Source organism: Sinocyclocheilus anshuiensis, unplaced genomic scaffold (genome assembly GCF_001515605.1).
Source record: "Sinocyclocheilus anshuiensis isolate Anshui unplaced genomic scaffold, SAMN03320099.WGS_v1.1 scaffold190, whole genome shotgun sequence".
Classification (NCBI taxonomy): Eukaryota; Metazoa; Chordata; class Actinopteri; order Cypriniformes; family Cyprinidae; genus Sinocyclocheilus; species Sinocyclocheilus anshuiensis.
Window position 1 is genome coordinate 1441465 of NW_015547663.1, and position 24995 is coordinate 1466459.

Below are 24995 nucleotides of genomic sequence, written 5' to 3' on the forward strand. Positions count from 1 at the left end.
ATGATACTCTCACTGTGTTTGTTGCAATTACCAAAAGTAAATGGCTGATGCTGTAAAATACTGTAGGTATATGAAATGGTAATTTATTATCGCATATTATATTAGACATATCATGTTATTTTAAATAATTAGCATAAATGTTACAATATTCACTACAATGAATTGTACAACACTTCAATGTTGTGCTGAAAATGCTTTGCCTAATTTGGTGTTCCTGGTCAAAAATGGCCTTTTAAAAATTGCTTGTAAATCTCTCACTGTGCTATAATATTACCAAATCTTAGATTCAATCTTTTTGTCAACTTTTCTTTCAATTAGCACAGGTTTCATATTTATTTTTAGCACTGAGTGAGGTTTTGACAATCATTTTTAAATATTTGTGGCAGCAATGTTCACTCAAAAAACTGAGGTGCATAAGCATAAGATCAATGAGGTCTATGAGTCACAAAAAATATACAAAACCTGTGCTAATTAAAACAAAACAAGTTGATAAAAAGATTGAATCCAATATTTGGCAATTATATAGAAATTTATAACAAATTATGTCTGTCATTTTTGACTGGGAACACCACAAGTGTAACAAGGTGGTTAAAAAGTCCCCCAAAGGCACAAAAATGATTTGGAAAGTTGAAACCCCCTTAGTAAATTCAGCAATGTGATAACATAAACTAGCATTTCCAGGAAAAAGAAGATCCTTTTGGGGACAAAATGGAGCATAACATGAGGGTTAAAGCAAATTTTAAAATAACAAGAATATCTTAAAAAACATATCATGTGATTAATTTGAGTGTTTTAGCAAACTTCATCCAGTGCTGGACTTCATGCTGTTATGCTGTCAATCGTCAGAGGTGGCACTGTCATTAGTGCTCTTGCTGTATGTGAAAATGACTCCTAATTGCAGGTTTATTTGTGGCACTGCCCTGCAGGCGATGTTCATTAGCGCTATCGCAATAGTAGTGGTGAACCTTTGGATGGCATAATGAGCAATTCATTTTACACTGACTCGTCAAGGAAAACAACATTGTCTGGTACCGAGAGATGAAGAAGAGACAGTGATATTTATTTAGTCAACCTCCAACCCCGCCTACCCTTCAAAGGAGCATTATCACTATGTTTAGGGGTGGTACGGAATGGCAGGAAACGACTTTTGTTAATGCCATAAACAGCTCTGCCTATCTCTGGAAGAGCGTATGACTGGTATGTAAACAGTGGATGGTGTTACTGGGCACTTGGAAGATTGTTAAAGAGTTTGTTCATCGTAAAATGTAAATTCTGTCATCAGTTACTCACCCTCATGTCATTCCAAACTCCATTTTATTTCTTCCACGGAACATAAAAGGAGATTTTAGGCAGAATGTTCACACTTTTCTCCTTAGAAAGAATACAATCTTCGGGTTTGGAATGACATGAGTGTGAGTAAATAATGACAGAATTTTCTGGTGAATTGAGAGTGTTGCGAGGCTGCGATCAGAATGCCAAATTAGCATACTACTCACTATTGCTACAGTAATTAGTATGTAGTATATACAATATACAGTGTGCAGATTTTATGTATGTATGGAATTATCTACATTTACCAAAACGTGCAGATAATCTACATTTACTAAAATGTACTGTACAACAAGACTAGAGTTTTTTTTATTTAATTTTTTAAGGATTTTTTTAGGTTCAGAGTGTAACAAAATGTAAAATATATTTTACAGTAAATTTATTAAAATGCTAAATAAATGATCTTATATCCATGATGGACTTAAGATATTGTATCTCTTTTTTTAATTAGTGTTTTTAATGTAGAGGTGGTAAGCGGATTCACTAAACTAAACAACATAGTACTATGAAAACAATTAATAATATAATGTGTAACGTTTTAATATATTTATCATTGCATACTGAATACACTACCATTCAAAAGTTTTTTTTACACTTTTAAGAAATTAATACTTTTATTCAACAAGGATGCCATAAATTGATGTGACTGTAAAAACATTTATAAAGTTACAAAATATTTATATTTTAAATCAATGCTGTTTTTTTTTTTTTTTTACAAAATGAAAATAACAAAAAAAGTATCATGGATTCCACAAAAATCTTAATCAGCACAAATTGAACATGTTTTCAACATTGATAATAATAAGAAGAAATAATTCTTGAGCACCAATTAGCATATGATTATGATATGATAGAGTGATTTCTGAAGTATCATGTGACACTGAAAACTGGGGGAATGGCTGAAATTGAGCGTTGCCATCACAGGAATACATTACATTTTAAAATATATTAAAATAGAAAACAGTTATTTTAAATTGTAATAACATTTCACAATATTACTGTTTTTGCTGTATTTTTGATCAAATAAATGCAGCCTGGGTGAGCATAAGAGACTTCTTTCACAAACTTTTGAATGGTAAGTGTGCTCTTTCACATACTATTTTTTAAAATACATTAAGAGAATATACTGCATAAAATGAAGTTGACAGTACACTAGTACTCAATTCTGAACATGCATCTGATCAAATCTCAGTTTGATGCAGTGTACTTAGCACAGAAAACATCATTTAATGAATTTTTTTTTTTAGCACAAGCTTTATCAGATTCAAAGATTTGCAAAACATCAGCCTAGCCATGCCATTGTAAGCATGATGGTAAACAACTATAGTGTTTTCCACACCTTTCTCTGCTTTGTTCTAGTGACTGTTTTCCATGCCTAAATTCACCTTTGGGCTAAAAGTGAAAGACATGAAAAGGAAAGTGGTGTTGATGCGATGCCCCTCTAGGGATTCTGGGATTGTTTCCACAGAAGTGTTCAGTACACATATTGATGTCAGCAGTGGCGTCAGAATCAATATTTTATCCAAAGAGCTCCAATGGGTGCTGGGTGTTTTCTACCTTTAATGACACCATCGTGTGTAATAGAATGAGTGCTGCGGGAGGATTGTTTTCAGCTACTGGGGTCTCTGTTTTTACCTGGGGACGTGAGATTCAGCCTTAATGTACTAAATGATACAATCAGTGTTAGATAACCCCTGTGTACAGGGAATCGCTAAATGGCACAAGCCGGAAATTATAGCTGAAAGGGTTGTCTGGGTGAATGCAGTTAAGTCATTCACTCATTTGTTCATTCATAAAGTTCTTTTTTTGTTCATTTTTTGTTGTTATTATGGTTTTAGTATGAAAAATCTCTGATTATGTTATAAGAATGTACATTTCTTGTATGTTTCATGTATGTCATGTAGGGTATTTTGTTTTTTATTCGATTACATATAAAATTTACATTGGTGTAAACTAAATTACATAAAAACACTGTTTGTGTAAGTTCATGTCAACTACTGTTCAAAAGTTTGCGGATCAGTACGATTTTTGGTCACACTTTATATTAAGTGGCCCTAATACCTGTGTACTTACATAGTAACTAGATGTGTACGTAGTATGTAACCACAGTGTAAGTACACATTGGTACATAGTATCTGGAGCTGTAATATTTCTGTAACTACACACATGTAACAACCCTCCAAATGGTTTGTGTAAGTACAAATGTGTAACAGGACATATATAACTACATTTTGTAACAACAATATGTATAAGAATAATTGGAACAATTTGATCCAGGGGGTGGAAATGGGTAGGTTTAGGGATATGTTAAGTAGGAGGAGTTGGATCTCAAGTTGGTGGAGTTGGTGCACCACTGTAATACCAGTGTACTTACATGGTAACTCCTCAGGAACTGTCCACTTAATATAAAGTGTAACATTCTGGAAACCAACCACAATTTATGTGTAAAGCCTAACTTACTGGCCGCTGCTGTGTAAAATCAGAGTAATTACATGATAAATCCATAGGAATTGTTTACTTAATGTAAAGTGTAACACTTTCTTTACCAAAAAGTGCTGTTAGTCCTGTTACACATTTGTACTTTCATTACCAAAAAGTGTTGTTACCAATGTCCTGTTACACATTTGTATTTACACGTACCATTCAGTGGGTTGTTACATATGTGTAGTTACACAAACATTACAGCTGTAGATACTACGTACCAATGTGTACTTACACTGTGGTTACATACTATGTACACATCTAGTTACTATGTAAGTACACAGGTATTAGGGACACTTAATATAAAGTGGGACCAGATTTTTTTAATTAATAAAATTAATAATTAAATTTTTTTTTTTTTAATTTAAGAAACTAATACTTTTATTTTAACTTTTTATAAATGTTTTTTGAAGTTTCTATTCCCCAAAGTATCCTGTAAAAACTACTGTCACAGTATCCACAGAAATATTAAGCAGCACAACCGTTTTCAACATTGATAATTATTAAGAAATGTTTCGTTCTTGAGCACCAAATAGAATAATATTAAAATAATTTTTGAAGGATCATGTGAAGACTGGAGTAATGGCTGCTGAAAGTTCAGCTTTGCCATCAAAGGAATAAATTGCATTTTAAAATATATTAAAATAGAACTTTTGTTACTTTAAATTATAATAATATTTCATAATATTACTGTTTTTACTGTATTTTTGATTAAATAAATACCGTATAGCCTTGGTGACTTTTCAATTCATCCGCTGCCCCAGTCATCCAGTAGAGGTCACTATTGCATTTGAGCTTGGGCACAGAAATGAACAGAACCCCTGTTGGTTCTCTTGAAGGGATGACCGAGAAGCAAAGAATAGAGTTTATTTGTGGTTTTCAACCCACAGCTCTATTAAATGTAAATTCCGTGATTTCTGAACAGGACATAATGTAGGGCAGTAGAAGCTCGGCCATTTTGTTCCCAATCCTTTGTTCTTTTCCCATTAAAATGTCAGTTGCCATTCAAACTGTAGCTGTTGATTAACCACACAGCCGTGTTTCAGCATTAAATGGAATTGCAGCCACTTTGTGTTAAATGTCATATGATTTGCACAGGTGCCAATGATGAATATCGCCATTTTTTGCTCATGATGTGTGGTTACATTTGCTAATTGAAAATACATTAAACATGTTTCATGTATCTTAGACCACAGATGTTAAAGCTGCAGTGTGTAATTTCTGAGGCACTTACTGTATATCGCCATAAAGAATTGTAAAAAATAATGATCACACACTGGCCAACTGTCATCGGTCAGTGATAAAGATAATCCAGCCGCCATTACTCATGCCATTGGTTGAGCAAATGATATTGTGTTAGGCTGTTGATGCGTTGTTACAGCATTGTTAAAAAAGAAGAAATAATACACTTTTTAACATACATTACTTTTTTGCACCTTTTTAATTTTAAGCTGTAAATGCTTACTTAATTGAAACAAGAATAATAAATAAAAAATAATAAATGTAAATAAAATTACAAATGTTAACAATTTCAATAATAATAATAAAGAATAATTAATTAATAATAAAAAAAAATAAAATAAAGATAAAAAATAATAAAAAAAATAATTAATTTCAAATAAATGTTTTTTTTTATAAACATGCATACTATACTAAAATTGGTGTAGGACTTACTAGTAAGAAATGACTAGTAAATTTCACAAATAATTGCAAAAAATGGCAAGTAACTATTATTTAGTTGTTTATTAATTATTTACAGTGTACTTAGTTCTGTACAGTCACATGTAAAGTCCGAGTAGATCATGATTCTTGGCCATATCTCCCTACTAGCCTACATATTATCAGTAAATATGTTGCAAAACGTTCCTAGAATGGTTAATAAAGATATGTTGTCCTCCTCTAATGGCCCTCGATGACATGCTGTGTGTCTTTTGGCAATAAGTATGGCCTTCCAGATGAATGAACAGACCAGTGACCCTAGAGCCAGCACCTCTTACCCTTTGCTTTTGAGGATGACGAAGATGGAACCCAAACGGTTGTCATGGAAACTGGGATCATTAGCACCAGCTGTGGTTTGTTTAAAGGTCTTCAGATTCTTCTCACGTCTTTAATTTAGTTGAACTCGGTGTTAAATTACATTTATCAAATGCTTTACTCTCGAGCGCGCTTGAAAGACAGCCTCAGTGCTTCATCAACACGCCGACGTCCTTGTGTCCATCCATGGGTGGTTTTCACAAAATGGGTAATTGGACAAATTGTATCAATCCCATAATTTGGGTTTTGATCGCTTGTTTGACTTCAAAGTGGGGTCGTTTTGTAAAAAATGCTTTGGGGTGCGTTTCCCAAAAGCATCGTTAGCAAACTATGGTAGTTAGTTCCACTGAAATCTATTGGTAACGACGGAACGTCTTGCGACCATAGTTGCTTTTGGGAAATGCACCCCTGCTTGGTTCTGAGTCTTTGTTGACATCAGACTGCTGGGATTAAGTTAAATTAAGTTAACAACTTTATTAATCCCACAAGGGGCAATTAAAGTAGGGTAGTAGCATCACACAACAACTTAATACAAACATAAGATATTACCTAGACAATACAAAGAAATAAATAAATAAAAACACAACCCAACATGCTTCATAATAAATTCCATACAACAAAAAAAAAAACAAAAAAAAAAACTAAGACTTTGATTTGTAAAAACGTATAGCCTCTGGAACAAAAGTGAATTTATATCTATTAGATGAACATTTAATGCTTCTGAATCTTCTTCCAGAGGGCAATACAATCTTATAAACCTCATACTGTGTTAGTGACTCATCAGTACAAAGATATAAAGATTCAGTATAAAGATTCAACGACTAACAGATGTGTGGATATCTAAATGCAACAAACAGGATCAGGTTGGCAATATAATGTATTGTTTTAATAATGTCGTTTGCGTGTCAGATAGCAATATGGTGTGTGGAAATGCTGTGAAGGCATCAAAGCAGATGGTATGAGTAGATGGGAGCCAATAATGTCTAGCTGCACTAGCCAGAGCACCGCAGGAATCTGTCGTCAGGGACCAGTGAAGGAACTTGATATGGTTCAGTTGGACACATGACACAAACACAGACGCTGCACCCATCAGTTCAGGTTTCTTTCTGCTACAGTCACCATCATCTCCATAGCAATGCGCTAACAAAGTGAGTCTATGTGTTTGACAAGTGAGATTACATAATGGAAGGCTGTAGCGCTTGGATTGACACCTGGGTAACTAATGAGAGTCGTTGAATGGCATAATATGCTGAGGTTTTCATTGGATTATTTTTGTGGATTTGTTAATGGAACATGGAAGTCTAGTAATTGGGCTGTTTTTAAAAGAAAATGGACTGATTATTTTCTGCTGGGGTTAGTTCAATTGTTCTTGGCAGTTCAAAATGAAAATACCATTGTACTACCATGCTTTTCTTGAATACCATGGTATTGCTTGGAGCGCCATGTAAATACAGTGGTACATTAATTATTTAATACCATGGTATATGGATGTTTCTTCAAATATGGGCTCTTCTGGCCATGTAGACTTTCAGAAAATGAACTGAAAATGAAGAGTTTCTACACACTGTCATTTTCCTAATCTCAAATTACAATATGTATTGTGTTTAATGGCATTCTGTGACAAAAATTACATTTTAAACTTTATGGCATAAAATATACTTATACTGTATGTCTTGCTTGCATTTTATATATCCAAAACACAAGTTAATAATATTTACATGCTGTTTCACAAAATTACATTGGCTGGCAGTATAGATCAGCACCATTTTTTAATATTGAAATAATTAATATGGGTTTAAATAATTTGGATTTTTTAAAGTCAAGATTATTGTTATAAATAATAATAATAAAAAGAATAAGAATTACCTGTACTTGATTATGGTGACGTGGTGTATCAGGTTGCACCATCATATCTTCTTTCTTCTTTAGATGTTGTTTATCATGGTGCTCTAAGATTTATATCAGATTGTAAACCCTCAACTCATCATTGTACCTTGTATAACAGAGTAGGTTGGCCTTCTTTGTCTATTAGAAGAAAAATGCACTATTTAATGATTTATAAAGCCATCATGGGGATGTTGCCTTCATATCTTTGCTGCCTTATACAACAGAAAATTGTTGAGAAATATTAACTTCCTTCACAAAATTTTTATACTCTCTCTGTTCCTTTTGTTCGATCTGAACTAGGTAAGAAGGCTTTTATGTATTGCCGCTCCAACTGACTGGAATCTTCTTCAATCGAAATTGAAATTAGCCATCTTTGGATCATTTTAAAACAATTATTCGGCAAATGGAAGATGACTCAATGATATGTAATTTTTTAAAGTGTTTTTAGTTTGTCTGTGTTGTGTAAATCTGTGGTGAAACTGATTGTACCGCTGCCCATTTTGGACAGGACACTCTTTTCTGAGTCTTTTCTGGTTAAATAAAGGGAAAAAAAAATTTTTTAACAATAAAAAATATACACATAATTGTCTTTTAAAGTATGAAAAAATAAATGATGATGGCATGATAAAATGTTTACATTTATATAACAATAAGAACTAAAAATCAACCCTTGGGGCATAAAAGTGTGTGTCATTGAAAAAAAAACACCCATAAATCAAAGTATTACTGTCTGATACCATTACTGTACTGTGGTACAGTGTTTGTTGCTTTCCTTAGGGAGTTACTTTAAAATCAGTATCTCTATTTCTAATTGCTGCTGAAATAATGTACCATGGTTACTATCTCTATTCACCGCATTTATGTGATTTGTTGATTGTTTTCACAAATTGGCATTATATATGTGAGCTTGGTTATCAAAATGTGTAATATTTTGTCAGGACACCTTTAAAATTCATTACAGACGCAAAACTGTGGATTGTAGCTATAAAAGCGAATTCATAAATGTTTATTTGATGTCTACTTCAGAGGATGTTCGCTTCACAACAGTCTCAGAGGGGAAGACAATAAAAGGTCTTCATGCAGTTTTAATTGTAAGTGGAGGAGACAAAACCATGCTATGTGTTGCTCAATTGATAAAGAGCAAGAACTGCTGCTCACCAGCTGATGGTACAGAGAAACCAAACACCCCGCTTACAAACCTAGAAACATACTGTGCATGTGTGTGCTTACATTATAAACCTCCAGTTTACAAGAACTGCTCTATTAGATCTTCAAGATACTTTACTTTTAATGTTACTTGAGGTGAAAGTGAAATTTGTAGCCATTCAACTGACTTTTATGTGGTACAATAAATGGTCATTTATTTTTTTTACACCGTGTTCATTTCGGTGAAATTGTTACAGACATGACTCACCAGAGAAGCAGTGGGAAGATGTTTAATCAGAGCAGTTTAAATGAGAATTGAGAGGATGGGCTATTTAAAACCTTTTTTTCCCCTTCTTTAAAGGAACACTCCACTATTTTTGAAAATAGGCTCATTTTCCAACTCCCCTGGAGTTAAACAGTTGAGTTTTACCGTTTTCTAATCCACTCTTATATTATACTCTAAACTATACTTTGCTGCCGTACCATGGGTGTAGCAGGCGCAATGATATTACGCAGCGCCTGAAAATAGTCCCCAGCACGCTCCCTGTGCAAGCAGGTGGTCACGTTGGTTATGTTGACGGAAGTTAGCCTATTTTCAGGCTCTGCGTAATATCATTGCACCTGCTGCACCCATGGTACGGCAGCAAAGTTCCTTGATTATTACGCCGGAATGAGAGTATAGTTCCTAGCCATATCGGCCTAGAAAATCGCAACTTTTCATTCCCGGAGATCAGCTGAATGGATTCGAAAATGGTAAAAGTCAACTGTTTAACTCTACTGGAATTGGAAAATGAGCCTATTTTCAAAAATAGTGGAGTGTTCCTTTAAGTGATTTCTCATTTATACAAAATTCTTCCTCAGTCCTGCTGCTTTCTATACTCAAAAAATGTTGATTTATGTATTTGAATGGCATATTAAATTTACATCCATTTGGATTACACAGTTTTAACGTAAACTAAACTTAATGCCATGCATATTTGCCAGTTATGCATAAATGAAACAGTTAAGAAACATGTAAAATGTATTTTGCATTGTTGAATAAGTGATATTAAAATAGTTCAAATGTATGAGATTGAAAAAAATGGGATTTGATGATAAACATATAAACATTCAGTTGGTTAGTACAGACATTTAAACTTTGTGTTACCTGATTCATTTATGTATGCAAGGAAGTACAGGAAGTAATAAAAACATAAAAAAAGAAATGGCAACTTTTTATCTCACATTTCAGAGTTTACATCTCACAATTCTGAGTTTATATCTTAGAATCACAAAAGAAAAAGTTGTGCGATAAAAAGTCACCATTTCTCTTTTTTAATCACATGGTGGAAACAGGCTTCTATATGTATGTATTTCACATTGAACTTAGTAGTTTATTTGTGTTAAAACCAAATAGATGGGAAGTTTATATGCAATTCAAATACATACATCCTAAATTTAGGCCTAAATATATATTTTTGTAAGTGTGAACACTTCAAAATGTGTGTTCTTGTGAGGCAAGATTTTGGTCCTATCCTCATTCTCCGGTGTTTTCTTTCTCTCCGGGTGTCAGTTATCACCTGAGGTGTCTGTTTCTCTCTTTCAGGGTCAGTGCTGCGTGACCATGACCGAGGGGAGACGTCGTCACTGTCGGAAGTGAAGCGCTTCCCTCGGAGTGTGGATTCGGAGAGTCGTGTCCCAGAGCCTTGGAGGGAAAGAGTGCCTCTTAGGAAGACCATATCCGTAGATGACCGCCTTCTCCAGCAAACGCCTAGAGAATATCACAGACTCCTCAGCCGAATAGAGAGGGGCAAGAAGAAACTCAGGAACATTAATGTGAGTGGTAGAGATGCTTCATATCGCTGTCAAATAGAGCTCAGCTATAGACACTATAGGAAATTCCATACTGGTCTTAGTTATAAATGTGCCCTTCGTTGCTTGTTTCTTGCAATGTCTTGTTTATTTACTTGCACATATTCTTGTGTTTAAGGACATCTCTTAGCACATCCACCTTTGTAGGCGGATATTGATGTAGCGCATACAGTGTTTTGACAGTTTCACAGCTGCTGCGCTTTTGCCGTGAGGTTCTTCATAGACGTTCAGTTGTGTAACTGTTCAAAAAAGAGGTACGCTTGCCCAGAATTCATCCTGGAGTTTGATCATGGCTTTCTATTCAGCGAACACTCATCTGTCATCCTACACCAGTGAGTCAGTGCTTTGAGGACGCACTGCCTTGTAACCTTACATTAGGGACTTTTGCAGAACATGAATTCCATCTGCATATATTTACTATAGTAAAGAAGCAGCTTCTGTGCAGTTCTAAGAAAGCTGTTATGTATATAAATGTTTATGTTAAGAGCAGATAGATTAAGAAGTATTCGTGATGTAGGCTTTTATGTGCCAGACTCAAATGATCATGGCCATGAATAACAATGAAATCTGTGCATTGCTAGCTGCTCAGAATGGATGGTTATGGATTATGGGTGGATTGCATCAAACTTTACCTTGTTTAAAACTCATTAATGTTTTGTAGATATGGTGTGGAGGACACAGCACATGCTCCAACACAAGTTGGAGTCATTTGCTCATAACATACTCATCTATAAAATGGAAAAAACAAATACAGTGGTGGCCAAAATTATTAGAACACTAGCGTTTTCACCAGCTAAAAAATGGTTTTAAGTCAGTTATTTCTATCTTTTGCTGTAGTGGGTCAGTAGGAAATATCAGTTTACATTTCCAAACATTCATTTTGCCATTAATTGTAATAATCCAATGAGATTTTTGTTTGCACAAGCAGTCTGACAACAGCCAGAGATCTGATCTCATCATCATCCAGTCTGTCTGGAATGACATGAAGAAACAGAGCAAACTGAGACAGACTAAATGCAGAAGAAATTTGGCATGTCTCCAAGATGCTTCAAGAAACCTAACTTCAAAGCTACAGTACTGTTAAAAGTTTTAGGCACTTATGTAAAAATGCTGTAAAATGAGGATGCTGTCAAAAATAATGTCATAAATAGATTTTCTTTATCAATTAACTTCTATTAACTAAATTAAATCAACATTTGGTGTGACCAGCATTTGCGTTTAAAGCAGCTTTTGCGCATAGTTTTTCAGGTAGCTTTGCATGTGGATCTCTTGAAGCATCTTGGAGATGTTGCTGGATTATTACACTTGATGGCAAAATGAATGTTTGGAAATGTAAACTGATATTTCCTACTGACACATTACTGCAAAAGATAGAAATAACTGATTTAAAACCAATTTTTTAGCTGGTGAAAATAATCAAGCGTAGCGTTAGTTCTGGCAGGTCACGTTAGTCAAGCTTGCATCAGCTGACCTTCAGCTGATCCCCATCTACCTATGGGACTACGACACCTATCTAAGCATTCATATATAAGGTCCCTCAGTATTATCAGCAGTTTTCGCATTGCTCAATAGCTAATTAAATGGCGAATTCGGCAGGCAAAACACCATCATCACTAGGAATCGGGAATTTAGAGAAGTGGAATTCGCTTCCCCAATGGTCTCACCTCTGATTCATTCAAGTTCGTTAACTTGAACACGTGAATTCTCTGCATTGATTATAAGCTGCCTGATTCGCTCATTAAGTTGTTTTCAGTTAAATGCTTGTGCTAGTTCATGCATGTGCGGTACTTATCTGTTGTCACTGGCAGCACGCTTGTCCTTGCAATATGCTGCGCTTAAACGGGGGTAGTGCCATTTCATGCATTCTGAGTTATTTACACTGTTAATTAAGAGTTGGATTGCACGTGCGCGCACTCAGTGACCAAGCGAGAGCGAGAGCAAGAGCGCGCCGCTTAACGCGTTTCTTTCATGGGTACGGAAGTCTTCGGCAGCGCCGCAGTTAATTGCTCGAGTTACTAGCCTGCCTCCAACTGGAGAGAGTAGCCGCTTGCAGTCGGGGGCGGAATTAAAGCGATACACAGATGTTTCAGAATGTTTTCATAAAGCAACAAAAACACTTTTTATACTGCTTAATACAGCCCATATGTATATGAATAAGTTAAACATTAACATATGCTATTTAAATACCAATTAAGGCAACGGAGTTCTCAAGCGTGTTTATTTGTTCCCGTCATTTCAGTGACAAATGTTTTATAACAAGGTACATTCTGACACTGGATTTGCACAGTGTCTGGAAGATGGAGAAGCCCCAGCGATAAAAGATCCCGGTCATATAAGTACTGCTGTAAAACTGCATCAAATGTCTGTGATTGTTAGTAAGTGTAAGTGCTCCGCCCTCCGCCCTCTTCAGCTCCGCCCACGGCTCGCCTCCAGGAGCTTGGCTGTTTTCGGAAAAAATCGCAAGCTGTATCTTTCTTTTATAAATCTGATAAAACTGAAGACTCTTTATTGTTGGGAACACGCTTGTCCCAGAGCTATCTGGTTGTTATTTGGGACATGCTTGTTCTGAAAGCTGTTGTTGTATTGGGAACATGCTTGTGCTTAAGCTTGGTTGTTATTGGGAACATGCTTGTTCTTAAGTTATATAGTGGTCCTGACAGAACTAGTGTTCTAATAATTTTGGCCACCACTGTATACCTCCAAAATAAAACCTCCAAGGTAACACCGCATAGATAAATTATCTAATAAAACTAGAAGATCTGTAATTCATATAATCAAGTTGAAAGCAACAATCAAGGACTTAATTCAATATTTTGCATTTCAAAGAAGATGTAAAATATGTCACATGGAAAGGTGAATTGTTTTTTGAATATTTGAATTTCTTTATTTTGATCTCTTTATTTATTATATTATTTATGCATTATTATACTTTTAAATTATTTTAATTTTAATTTTATTAAATTATTTTCAAATCTTTAAAACCAGTAAAAATATGTTTATATTTGCATATATTTTTTCAACCTGCTCAAATACACAAATCGTTTAACGAACTGATTCAATACAATGAATCTGAATTAACGTTACTTTAAATGCTATAGGGGGCGCTCTTGAGTATGCGCAATAGGCAAAAAGGCCACAGTAATTCAAGTGTGCTATTTGTGATGGAATATAAAAACAAGGGATACTGCTTTTTGCGCAAAACACCCCTAGTAGCTTGTTACTGGAAACGTTACTCTGCTACAGTCAAGCAAAAAAAAAACAACGCAAGTTTGTAGCGATGCCACTTTTAGTTAATTACATCCCAATACTGTTCTATCCAATATAAACACAAATCATCTAGAAATTAGTGTGCTTACCTCAAGAAGGAAATCATGCCGTTCATAATGCATTTAAAAAATTAACACTGTGTTTAATATTGCGAGGTATCGGATCCTATTGCACATCAACAATGTTGAATATCAGTATGGTGTGTGGAAATGCTGTGAAGGCATCAAAGCAGATGGTATGAGTAGATGCGAGCTCATAATGTGAAAATAATGTGTAGCTGTGCTAGCCAGAGCACCGCAGGAATCTGTCTTCAGGGACCAGTGAAGGAACTTGATATGGTTTAGTTGGACACGTGACACAAACACAGACACTGCACCCATCAGTTCAGGTTTCTTTCTGCTACAGTCACCACCGTTTCCATAGTGATGAATGAATGAAGTTGGATTCTTCATGTGTTTCAAAGTCAGATTACGTAACTTTTTAAAAGTGTAGCATGCAAGGCACAATTGTGTTGATGTAACTTAAAGAATCTTTGAATTGCATAATATTTTTACTGCTTGTTTGTGAGTTGTACAGTGGAAAACAGACATCCAGTAATTGGTCTGTTCTTGAAAAGAAAATTGATTGTGATTATTTTTAGTGTGGTTAGTTTGGCTTGTGTCTCTTCCTTAACGAGTCCATTTAGATCTCAGGAGATGTCATTAAACAAGTGCTGGCAAAATAATATAGGCCTACCACTGATATCATCTGTGTGCACTGTGTGCATCTGTGTAATTTGTTTCAAGAATGTTTTTACAAATGGTCTCTATAGGCTTGAGTTTGGTAATCACAATGGTTAAGATTTTGTCAGGGCACACATCAATAGAATAGTTCACCCAAAAATGAAAATTTGCTGAAAATGTACTTACCCCCAGATGTAGATGAGTTTGTTTCTTCATCGAAACAAGTTTGGAGAAATTTAAGTTTGGATGATTTTTCTACTTGCTCACCAATTGATCCTCTACAGTGAATGGGTGCCATCATGAGAATCCAAACAGCTGATAAAACAATAATCACAATAACCCACAAATAATCAACACAACTCCACTCCATCAATTAAAAATGATAGATTATTGCAATCAATCACAACATTTTTAACTTCAAACCATTGTTTCTGGCTAAAAATCAAGTCCTCTTTCCATAATATTGCTTTCTCCAGTGAAAAAGTAATTTAGTCTGAATCAGGAGAGAAATATGCACAGATCAAGCTCAAAAGTGAAAACAGTCCAAAACATAAAAAGGTAAAATACGAAAAGTTTGAGGTTGTAATCCACCCTGACATATGTTTTTGTTTCAATAAACCAAGAGTGAATCATATGTCAATGGATTTAAAATTTTTTTTTTAACTGGGATTGATAGAGTGTCTGAGAGCTGTGTGCGGGAGAGAACATTGCCACTGTCGCATTTCATCACTCATGGCAACTGCAGCGAGGTCTCAGAAAAACATTCAAAATGTCAAATTCCAGCACCAGATCTTTTTTTTGCATATTTATAGAAGCAAATCTGTTTTGAGATGATTCCAAAATTACTTATTAATGTGGTGACAAACATCGCCCATATGAGACAGTTTATGATACTAATTACTTTTAATCAAAATGTTTATCCCTGATTTTTTCCTGTCAGTTAGAGAGTGAACATCACATAAAACTTTATTGATGCATGCAAATCCTTCAGAGCTGAATGTAAAACATGCACAGAGGTTTGCTTGAACATACACGTCTCATGACAGTGTTAAAGAAATATTTCACCCATCGATCATATGCTTTCAAACCTACGTTTATGATACTTTAATGGTCATTTTCTGAGTTTAAAAGACATAGAAACTGTATGGCAAGATTTGTGTAAAGATATAACAAAAAAGATCTTCTTTTGACTTTGTGGGTTTGGAACGACATGAGGGTGAGGAAATAATAACAGCACTAACTTTTTTGTTTCATTCCCTCCAGACAGGCTAACAATATAATAGGGCCATTGATAATCTGCATACGTTATAAAGATTATTTCTTTATTTATTATTTATTATTCATACATTCCTAACTCTCCTATAATTTCCTAACAATTGTTCCACTGAAATTGTTCTGTGACCAAAAATATGAGAGACTAGAGTTTGGGTTTGTTCTGTTTTTATACCACAGGCAGAATTTCATGTCACCCAGGTGTTTTTTAACACCTTGTCGAATGAAAGTGAGGCACGATAAAGCGGTGCGTTTGAATCCTTGGGCCATTTCCAAAGAGAAGGATTTCTGAGAAGTGATGTGGACATAAAAAAAAAAGAAGGAAAAAAAAAGCGTGTGTCCAGTCCACAACCCAAGTTCCGTTTTTTTCATTCCCAGAATGCTTCTGGATGAGTTGTCAAACTTTATAGCCCCATGGCAGGAGAAAACACAGTTACACAGATATTCCAGAATTTTTCCCTGCATCCAGCTCAGGCATGACTGCATGGAAAATGTCAGTGGAGAGCTCCTTTGTTATGGTGAATAGTAAAGCCTTTAAAATCGAAATGCATCTGAAAGCGGAGTCTGGAAGGCTGTCTGCAGCACTCTTCGTGTAATTATGTTGCCAGGTTGTGTCAGTCAGTCTCTAGCACCGATGGCCATGAAATTCAGAAGGCTAGAAGCTTTGTTCTGATGCCTGTGTTATTGTGCAAGGCTTGATATTCTGACGTAGGAAAGTCTGAATTGACGCATAAGTGGTGATCTGTATCAAAACCGTAAGAAAAACAACTATACACTTAATGAGAATATTAGATATCCAGCATAATGAAACCAATTCATATAACCTCTTGCCACAATACTCATATCATTTTGTATGTTTCAGTCTAAAATTCCATGCAGTCGAACTGCATGAACTCCACAAGATTTATTTTTTGTAATTATTTATGAAGCTCTTTAAAACTCAATGTCAGTGTCACCAATTTGCTTATTTCATAATTGACCTAGTAATAATTTATAATATTAAATATTTCTAATTAATTTTGCCATCAGCCTTTCATTGGTTTAAATTCTTCAAAATCCTAAAAAAAAGGTTAAAATAATATTTTGACTCCCAGATTTCCAGTGTGCTCTCAGACTTTGAACCTCATGCATATTGCAGAAAAAAATCCGACAAAAGATACGTTGGATGCTACAGACCGATACAGCAATTTATTGCCCTTGGTTAAACGTGTTACCATGGTGCTTGGTTAGTGCTGGTCGGAGGGTCGAGTCTTTTAGCTCAAGGTGCTCAAAGCATACAATGTGATGTGACAGAAGATCCAGAAGCTTTAAAAACCAATCTTTCCAAAAGCTGGCTCCCAATAAATTTTTCATCTCATATATTACTGCTTTGGGCATCACTGGGTATTTTACTCAAACTTTTTAGACAAAAGAACGTATTTGAAAAAATGGACCTTCTATAATTGTTACAGAAAAACCACATGAGCCTTTATTCATGCTAGAATAGCATCTCCACAACCATCTACACATGGTTACGTGATGGATTCCAATCAGTGCTGATTGATAATAGCAAAGCCTGTTCTAAGAAACATCCAATAGCTATCATTTATGGATTGTATGGAGAATCTCCTGCAGAGTTTTTTCTTTACAATTTCATCATCTTCAAGGTTAATGTATTGTACGCCAACTCACTTTCCATCCCCTCCTTCTAGTGCCCCTAGTTCCAGTGCTCCAATCCAGCATAAAGTCTGCATTCCTGCTAGGACTTTTCTGGGATGTTTACCTCCAGACTTCTCTCAGACATTCTGTCCTGTCTCCCCTCCCCTCCTCCTCGTTGTGGCGGTCTCTGGCAGCGCCTGCTGGATTCCTACGTGTCTATCACTCTAATCAGGCGGCCAGACTCATTACAGAGTCCACTTAGTCAAGCGCCGCCAAAAAGAGAACTTGCCTGCTGTCTAATGGGGGAAGGCTATTTTCTTTTCATTTGGACGCGGTGTGGTGGTCTAGATCGACAGACTTGCTTTCTACAGGTTTAAGTGTGGCCTTATATAAAAGTTTACTTAATTAAGAGACCATAAGGGGGCAAGCTTGCCCTCTCTCTGCCATGCCGGAGCCGCTGTCTAGCCCAAGGTGATGAGCATGGGACAATTTCAGAACAATTTCATAATAGTTTGCATAACAATGTGCAGCAGCCTAGTTTGAATCTCTGATTTCAGATGTTTATGAATTGTTTGTGTGGGTGGAATCAATTTAGCAGCACATTAAGAGGGAAAAGAAAATGCCAGGGCATCTTACTAAGTTATGAGTAGAGAATAAGAAGCTGTGAATTTGATGCACAAAATTTCAAATTTCCATTAATTATTAATGTAATCCTTCAGTTACCATAAATTATAGATCAAAGGTACAGTGGGGTTCAAAATTGCCAGTGAAAATGCTTCTGTTATGCATCCTTTTCTAGTTTATTACTTAACGTAATTGATACAATTTATATTATCAGCATAAATTTATGCATTCAGAATAGCATTCAAGCTGACAGAAATCCACAAGTTTGTGAAAAATCTGATGATAATGTAATACTCCATGATTTGAGAATCATCCAAAGCTTCAATGGAAGCAAGAACAACCATGATTAGTCTTTTGAGAAATAGTGTAGAATCTTAAATATTTACTTTTTTTTTTTCATTTTTGATATTCAAATAAAACTGTTATTTGTAGATTTACATGACAAAAATCACTGATTTACAATGTGATATTTTTCACACTGAGTATTAGACCCTACATACCACAGTAAAAATACTTTTATTTTTAGAATATTTGAGGTACATTAAAGGGAAGTTGATGTAAAATAATACAAAATCTTTGCACATTTCATGCTTGCATTTGGGTGCTTGATACATAATGTGTCAGTGAACCTTTTTAATATGTTAAAATATACGTGACCTTGGACCACAAAACCAGTTATAAGGGTCAATTTTTTTAAATTGAGATTTATACATAATCTGAAAGCTGAATAAATAAGTGTTCCATTGATGTATGGTTTGTTAGGATTGGAAAATATTTGGCCAAGATAAAACTATTTGAAAATCTGTAATCTGAGGGTGCAAAAAAAAAATCAAAATATTGAGAAAATCACCTTTAAAGTTGTCCAAATGAAGTCCTTAGCAATGCATATTACTAATCAAAAATAAAGTTTTGATATATTTACGATACGAAATTTACAAAATATCTTCATGGAACATGATCTTTACTTAATATCCTAATGATTTTTGGCATAAAAGAAAAATCGATAATTCTGACACATACAATGTATTGTTGGCTATTGCTACAAATATACCCGTGCTACTTATGACTGGTTTTGTGGTCCAGGGTCACATATGTTAATGCATTCATTTTCATCATTCACTTTTTTGCGTTCATCACTATTGTGCATTGTCATGAATTAAAAGTACAAACATTCCCTGTAGTCTCTCAATTAATATAAGCTCCAAAAGCTGCATGTATGATAATTATAAAATAATGCTGTGTCGGATAATTTTAGATTGAATTTAGAATGTAACACTGCAGGCCGTGTCAACCATTTGCATATAGAACATAAAGTAAATTAAGTTAATTAATATGTTAACGATTAAGATCATTTTCTGCCATATATCATCACTTTAAAAGCGATTTCACACTTGCATAACAGCTTGTTGCAAAATATGCTTCAATTATTGAAGCTTCAGTCTGATAAACCAAGAACTGCCAGTAACTGTCGTAAAGGGAACACTCATATTTTTCACACCAGGCCGGTGCGTTCCCTCCCGACAGCACCCTAATGAATAATGAAACGGCACAATTTGCTAATGTGTTGCTGAACGCCTGTGCCATATGAAAGCCGGTTGTCACCTAGACATATAAAATGGTTGCACAGGCCATGAATTTCAGCAGTCACTTAATATTGCTGCCACAAGGGCTGGGAGCTGCCAGGGGCATCACCACAGCCCCCTCTTCCTCCCAGACCAGAAGCGAGATCTGGGCTATGAATGCTAGCATTGCTCCCCTAATTGGGCCTGGGAGAGGTTTAACAACCATGCTACAGTTTACTCTACTGACAAATAGAAAAATAAAGGCCTTGTTCAAATTAGCACAGTGAAGTGAGAAGTTCTAGAAGCCCTTGACTGTCTTGGCTGTCAGCTCCGAGCTTGCCTAGCCTAATCTACAGAAAGAGGTTATTTGAGTTCAGTTCAAGCTGTTCGCGTCATTCATTACATCCAGAGCTGAAAACAGACTTCGGTTTCAGCCGAGTACGATCGTTTAAGCTGGCATGAGCAGGGTCAAGAAGCAGAAGACTCTTTGTGGAGTTCAGAGGGCAGATTAGATAAACCAGGCATCCGTAATGATCCTCTGGCTGCTAAGCAATTAGCATTTAAATGCCCTGCCGTCCGCTATGCACCTTAACTGAGCCGTATATAGTCAAAGTGAATTATTGATTACAGTAATTTGAGGTCATACACCTCCGGCTTCCTCAGGGGCTGCAATTATAGCTGCGCTCACGCTAACTAATTTGTCCAATTAGCGCGCTTCTTTTACATTTACATTTATTCAAGTAGCCGATGTTTTTATACAAATAGACTTGCAAATGAGGAATGCTAGAACACAAAAGATTCTGCCTTACAACATTGCATTTCCTCTTGGCTGATTTATGATTTGTTTGGGGACATATAGCTTTGACTGGCTCAAAGGGGAGTAACTGCCTTAAAGGGATAAATCACCCAAAAATGAATCGTCTCCTCTGCGTCACCCTGGTGCCATTTTGGATAGTATCACATACGTAAACAATGTATGCAACGTATGTACGTGGATACGTTGTTTACGTTCAGATCAAAGCTTAAACAATGTATCCACGTACATTCATTGCATACAGTGGTGTGAAAAAGTGTTGGCCCCCTTCCTGATTTCTTATTTTTTTTGCATGTTTGTCACACTTTAATGTTTCAGATCATCAAACAAATTTAAATATTAGTAAAAGATAACACAAGTGAACACAACATGCAGTTTTTAAATGAAGGATAAGAAATCAGGAAGGGGGCCAACATTTTTTCACACCACTGTATGTATCCAAAATGGCACCAGGGTGACGCACAGGAGACGAATTGTTGACTAAAGTCATTATTTTTGTTTTGTTTGCGCACAAAAAGTATTCTTGTAGCTTCATAAAATTACGGTTGAACCACTGATATCACATGGATTATTTTAACGATGCCCTTACTACGTTTCTGGACCTTGATCGTGTTAGGATCCTTGCTTTCTATGGGAGGGTCAGAGAGCTCTCGGAATTCATCAAAAATATCTTAATTGTGTTCGCTTACTCGTTCCCTTTAAAGTTTGCTTACATAGCAAACCCAAAACAGTTCTGGTAACAAGTTACTTTTTCATACAAATTGTGATTTTTTTGAACGAAGGTAGTACTTAAACATGTACTGGTCAGTCCTTTAGGATTGTTCATGTACATTTATGCATTTATCATATGTAATTGGACTGATAATTATAAGTGAGTGGTTAAAAATATTTAGTATTTAGCATTTTTTTCATGCACTACTGTTCAAAAGTACTGCTAATTGAGTTTTAAAAAAGTTTTTAAAATAAGTATTTTTTATGCTTAAAAAATATTTGTATTTATTTGACCAAAAATACAATAAAACAATAATATTATAACAATTTAAAATTTTAAATATCTGCTTCAATATGGAGGTAACTCACACACACAAACACATCTCTCTCTCTCTCTCTCTCTCTCTCTCTCTCTCGATCGATAATTAATTCAAATAAATGCTGTATAATTCATTCAAATAAATGTGATCTTACTGCACTATTTCATCTCTGTGTCTGATTTGAAGCGGGCAGAATGCTAGAGCTAATGAGCTGTAACTGACGAAAATAACCGCCATTTGTTACCCTTCCGGTCAAATATTGCGCTACAAAGATCATTAACAGCTTTAAGTTGTCAGTGTTTGCAAATGACCATGGTATAAGCGGGATAATGCACGGCTAGCTGTGCATTAAATTATTTTAATGCACAATGTGGAGGCCAAGAACCACCTGACGTGAAGCGGAGTTTCAGATTAGCTGCCCCATCACTGGTTAACACATTCTTGATGTTCATGTGAAAATCAACGGTGATGCAGCAGTGAAGAGAGATTTAGTACATTCTACCATGGCAGAAGCAGGATTCGGTATTGTGAAAAGGAGAATTGCTGTGGTTTTTATTTGACATGTTTATGAAGGGAAATAGTAAAAGCCATCTATCTGTAAGTCTTCACTTGTAAGCTCAGAAGACCAGATGGCTGTCCATCCAAGCAGATATTTTGGGATGGTGAATGCTTCCGTTTCCTGTCTGCCAATGTGTTAGGTTCTGATGTGAGAGTGTTTGCTCCCAGCATTTATCTGTCCACCGTATGCACAGCTGCGACCCGTTTTTCTGCTGTGTGGAGGTGTCAGTTTTAGTATGAGCTTTGTAGACACCTGCTTTATAGCTTGATGCCTCACTTTAACGCATTATATGAATGAATGAACTCTGTTTGTGCTGTTTGCTTTAAGGTTATGTTCAATCTTCAGACCTGTCAGAGTCATAGGATGAACAAACGTTTAGAAGAGCAGTGTTCATTCGGTGTCTGCTCTGCATCACAGACAGAAAGACCGTATCAGTTCGTGTTTTAAAGCAATTACAGTCCTTCCAGGCTCCTTTTACTCCCACAGATTGACAGCTGTCGCCCCTGAACTGTTGTAACAAGAGCAGCCCTGTGTCGTGTTCCCAATAGAGCTTCCTGAGTGTGACATTTCACCAAAATCAACAAGCTGTCGATAGCAATTCTCTCGATTAGAAATCTCAAAGCCGCTAAGCTCAAAGTGCTGGTCGCCTGGCATTTACTGTTCTCAGACATTTTGTTGTGTTCACATTTTCACACGGTTCAAGATTGCTCTCTCATTTCTGCTGGATTTTGTTTGATTTTGTTTGACCTCGCTGAGTATGACTGAAGTCTCAGACTTCATTTTTTGTAATTGCAGATTTGTTTCAAAATGTGTGTCTTGCATTTTATTTGTCATAATTTTGACTTTAGATTTCACATTTGCAATTTTACATTTCACATTTGCAATTGTAAGTTTATTTGTTGTAGTTCTTGTATTTGCGACTTTATATTTCACAATTTGACTTTTGTCAGTGTTATTGTAATATATTAGGGAGATGCTAGTTATAGTTTTTTATTAATATTAATAGTTTTTATTTTTTTTTATTAATATTTTATATATAACATATTATTTTTTATTAATTATTAATAGTTTTTATTAATATTTTGGATTAGGTTTTGTGTTTATTTTGGTGACTTTGGGCGTTTTTTGTCATTTAAATTAGTTTTTGTATTTTTTTTTTATATGTCTATATAATTTGTATTATTTTATATTATTTATATTTTAAGTTTAATTTTTTATTTAGCCATTTTACTACATCAAATGAAAATAAATGAAAATGGTGGTTGATGTAAGAGACCACCGCTGTGTTGTCGGTGCGCAACAACAAATGGTGACCTCTTAGGTCTGGGAGGATGTGTCTTAGTGCACGAAGCACGGCCAGCATCTCCAGGCAGTTTATATGCCACGTCAGATGGCGACCACTCCACAGACCGCGGGCAGGGTGGCCACTCATGACCGATTTGGCAGTAGTTTCCATGCTGCCAAAAAGCCTACCAAGGGAATCAGTCTCTCGAGACTGATCTCTGGTGTAATGTGAGCAGCTAGCTCGGTGCCCTGTAACGGCGGACCGGCAGGGGACAACCGAACCTGCTGCTCTAGAAACCTCCACGGAGGTGGCGAGCCTCTTAGCACCGCTACGTTTCCGGGCGGTGACTGAGAGTGGCGCTCGCAGGAGACCGCTGCGCCCTGGAACACCGGCAGGGTTGGCAGACTGATCTCCTGAGGGCACTGAGGAGAGATGGGCACCGTGTAATGAGGTGTACACCACTCTTCCCCAGAGGGGCCTGCCCCCCGAGGTCCTGGGCCACAGCATCAGGACTCATAGCTGAAGTCTGTTATTGAAAACGACGGCCCTCAGACCCACGTCGTCTGTTAGGAAGACTAGACCAGAGCCTGGCGTATGTAACCATGGTTCCTCGAGGGAACGAGACGCTGCGTCTCGGGGCCATACTTTCGGCATCTCTGCCAGCGCTTGCTTCACTCCTAGAAGCTGACGCTGGTCTCACCGCATGTGCTTTTATAGCTCGCCCGTCTATTGGTCTGATTACACACGAGGTTCAGAGTCGGTCACGCTGAAGGGCGTTCCCGAAGCGTCCTCCGATGCAGCGTCTCGTTCCCTCGAGGAACCATGGTTACATACGTAACCTGAGACGTTTCACAATATGACTTCACTTTAAATATGGGCTGGATACCAGCTTTTATTAAATGGATAAAAACTTAAATTTTTTAATAATTTGTAAATATTTTATTTTAATAACATCAACTTTGCAATAAAATATAACAACAGTGCAGGGATGCGGGAAGTAGGGGTGCTGAGAGGGCTGTAGCACCCCCTGTTTTCACATGGTTGCAAATGCAAGGCCAAGTTTGTTCATTTAAATTTATTCAGTTTTAGCATTTGATAATTTATTTGTAATGATCTCTGAAATGTAAATTGTACGTGGGCTATAATAAACCCATGTTTATCTTTATAAACATGATTAATTTTACTTGTGATGTTTTCTATATGGGATGATTAGCCTAATCCTCATGAACACGTGACGCTGGCGCGTGGTATCAAACATGAACTATACAGAATGCTAACAAGATTAACTTTAATACAAGGAAATAATGGCGCAAAAGTGAATTTCAGATTTTTTAAAATGCCCATCCCAGCAAAAACTTTCCAAAATCGGCATCCAACACCAGCCCCAGCACGAGCACCGACGTAAGTGAACAAGCTCCAGCACGAGCACAGAGACAAGTAACAGTTAAGCCTAGCGGACCCAGCCCAACCCCCGAGATTGATCAGCTACTATC

General features: G+C 36.2%; 1 protein-coding gene across 1 annotated transcript in view; it reads left to right on the forward strand.

The window, feature by feature from the left end:
- The window catches only part of LOC107702427 (ankyrin repeat and fibronectin type-III domain-containing protein 1-like), a 95717-nt gene that overhangs the window by 3879 nt on the left and 66843 nt on the right, over positions 1 to 24995 (forward strand). Inside the window, exon 4 of the mRNA XM_016504749.1 lies at positions 10463 to 10692. Within this exon, the coding sequence (XP_016360235.1) occupies positions 10463 to 10692 (230 nt within the window). The remainder of the gene's footprint in view (positions 1 to 10462; positions 10693 to 24995) is intronic.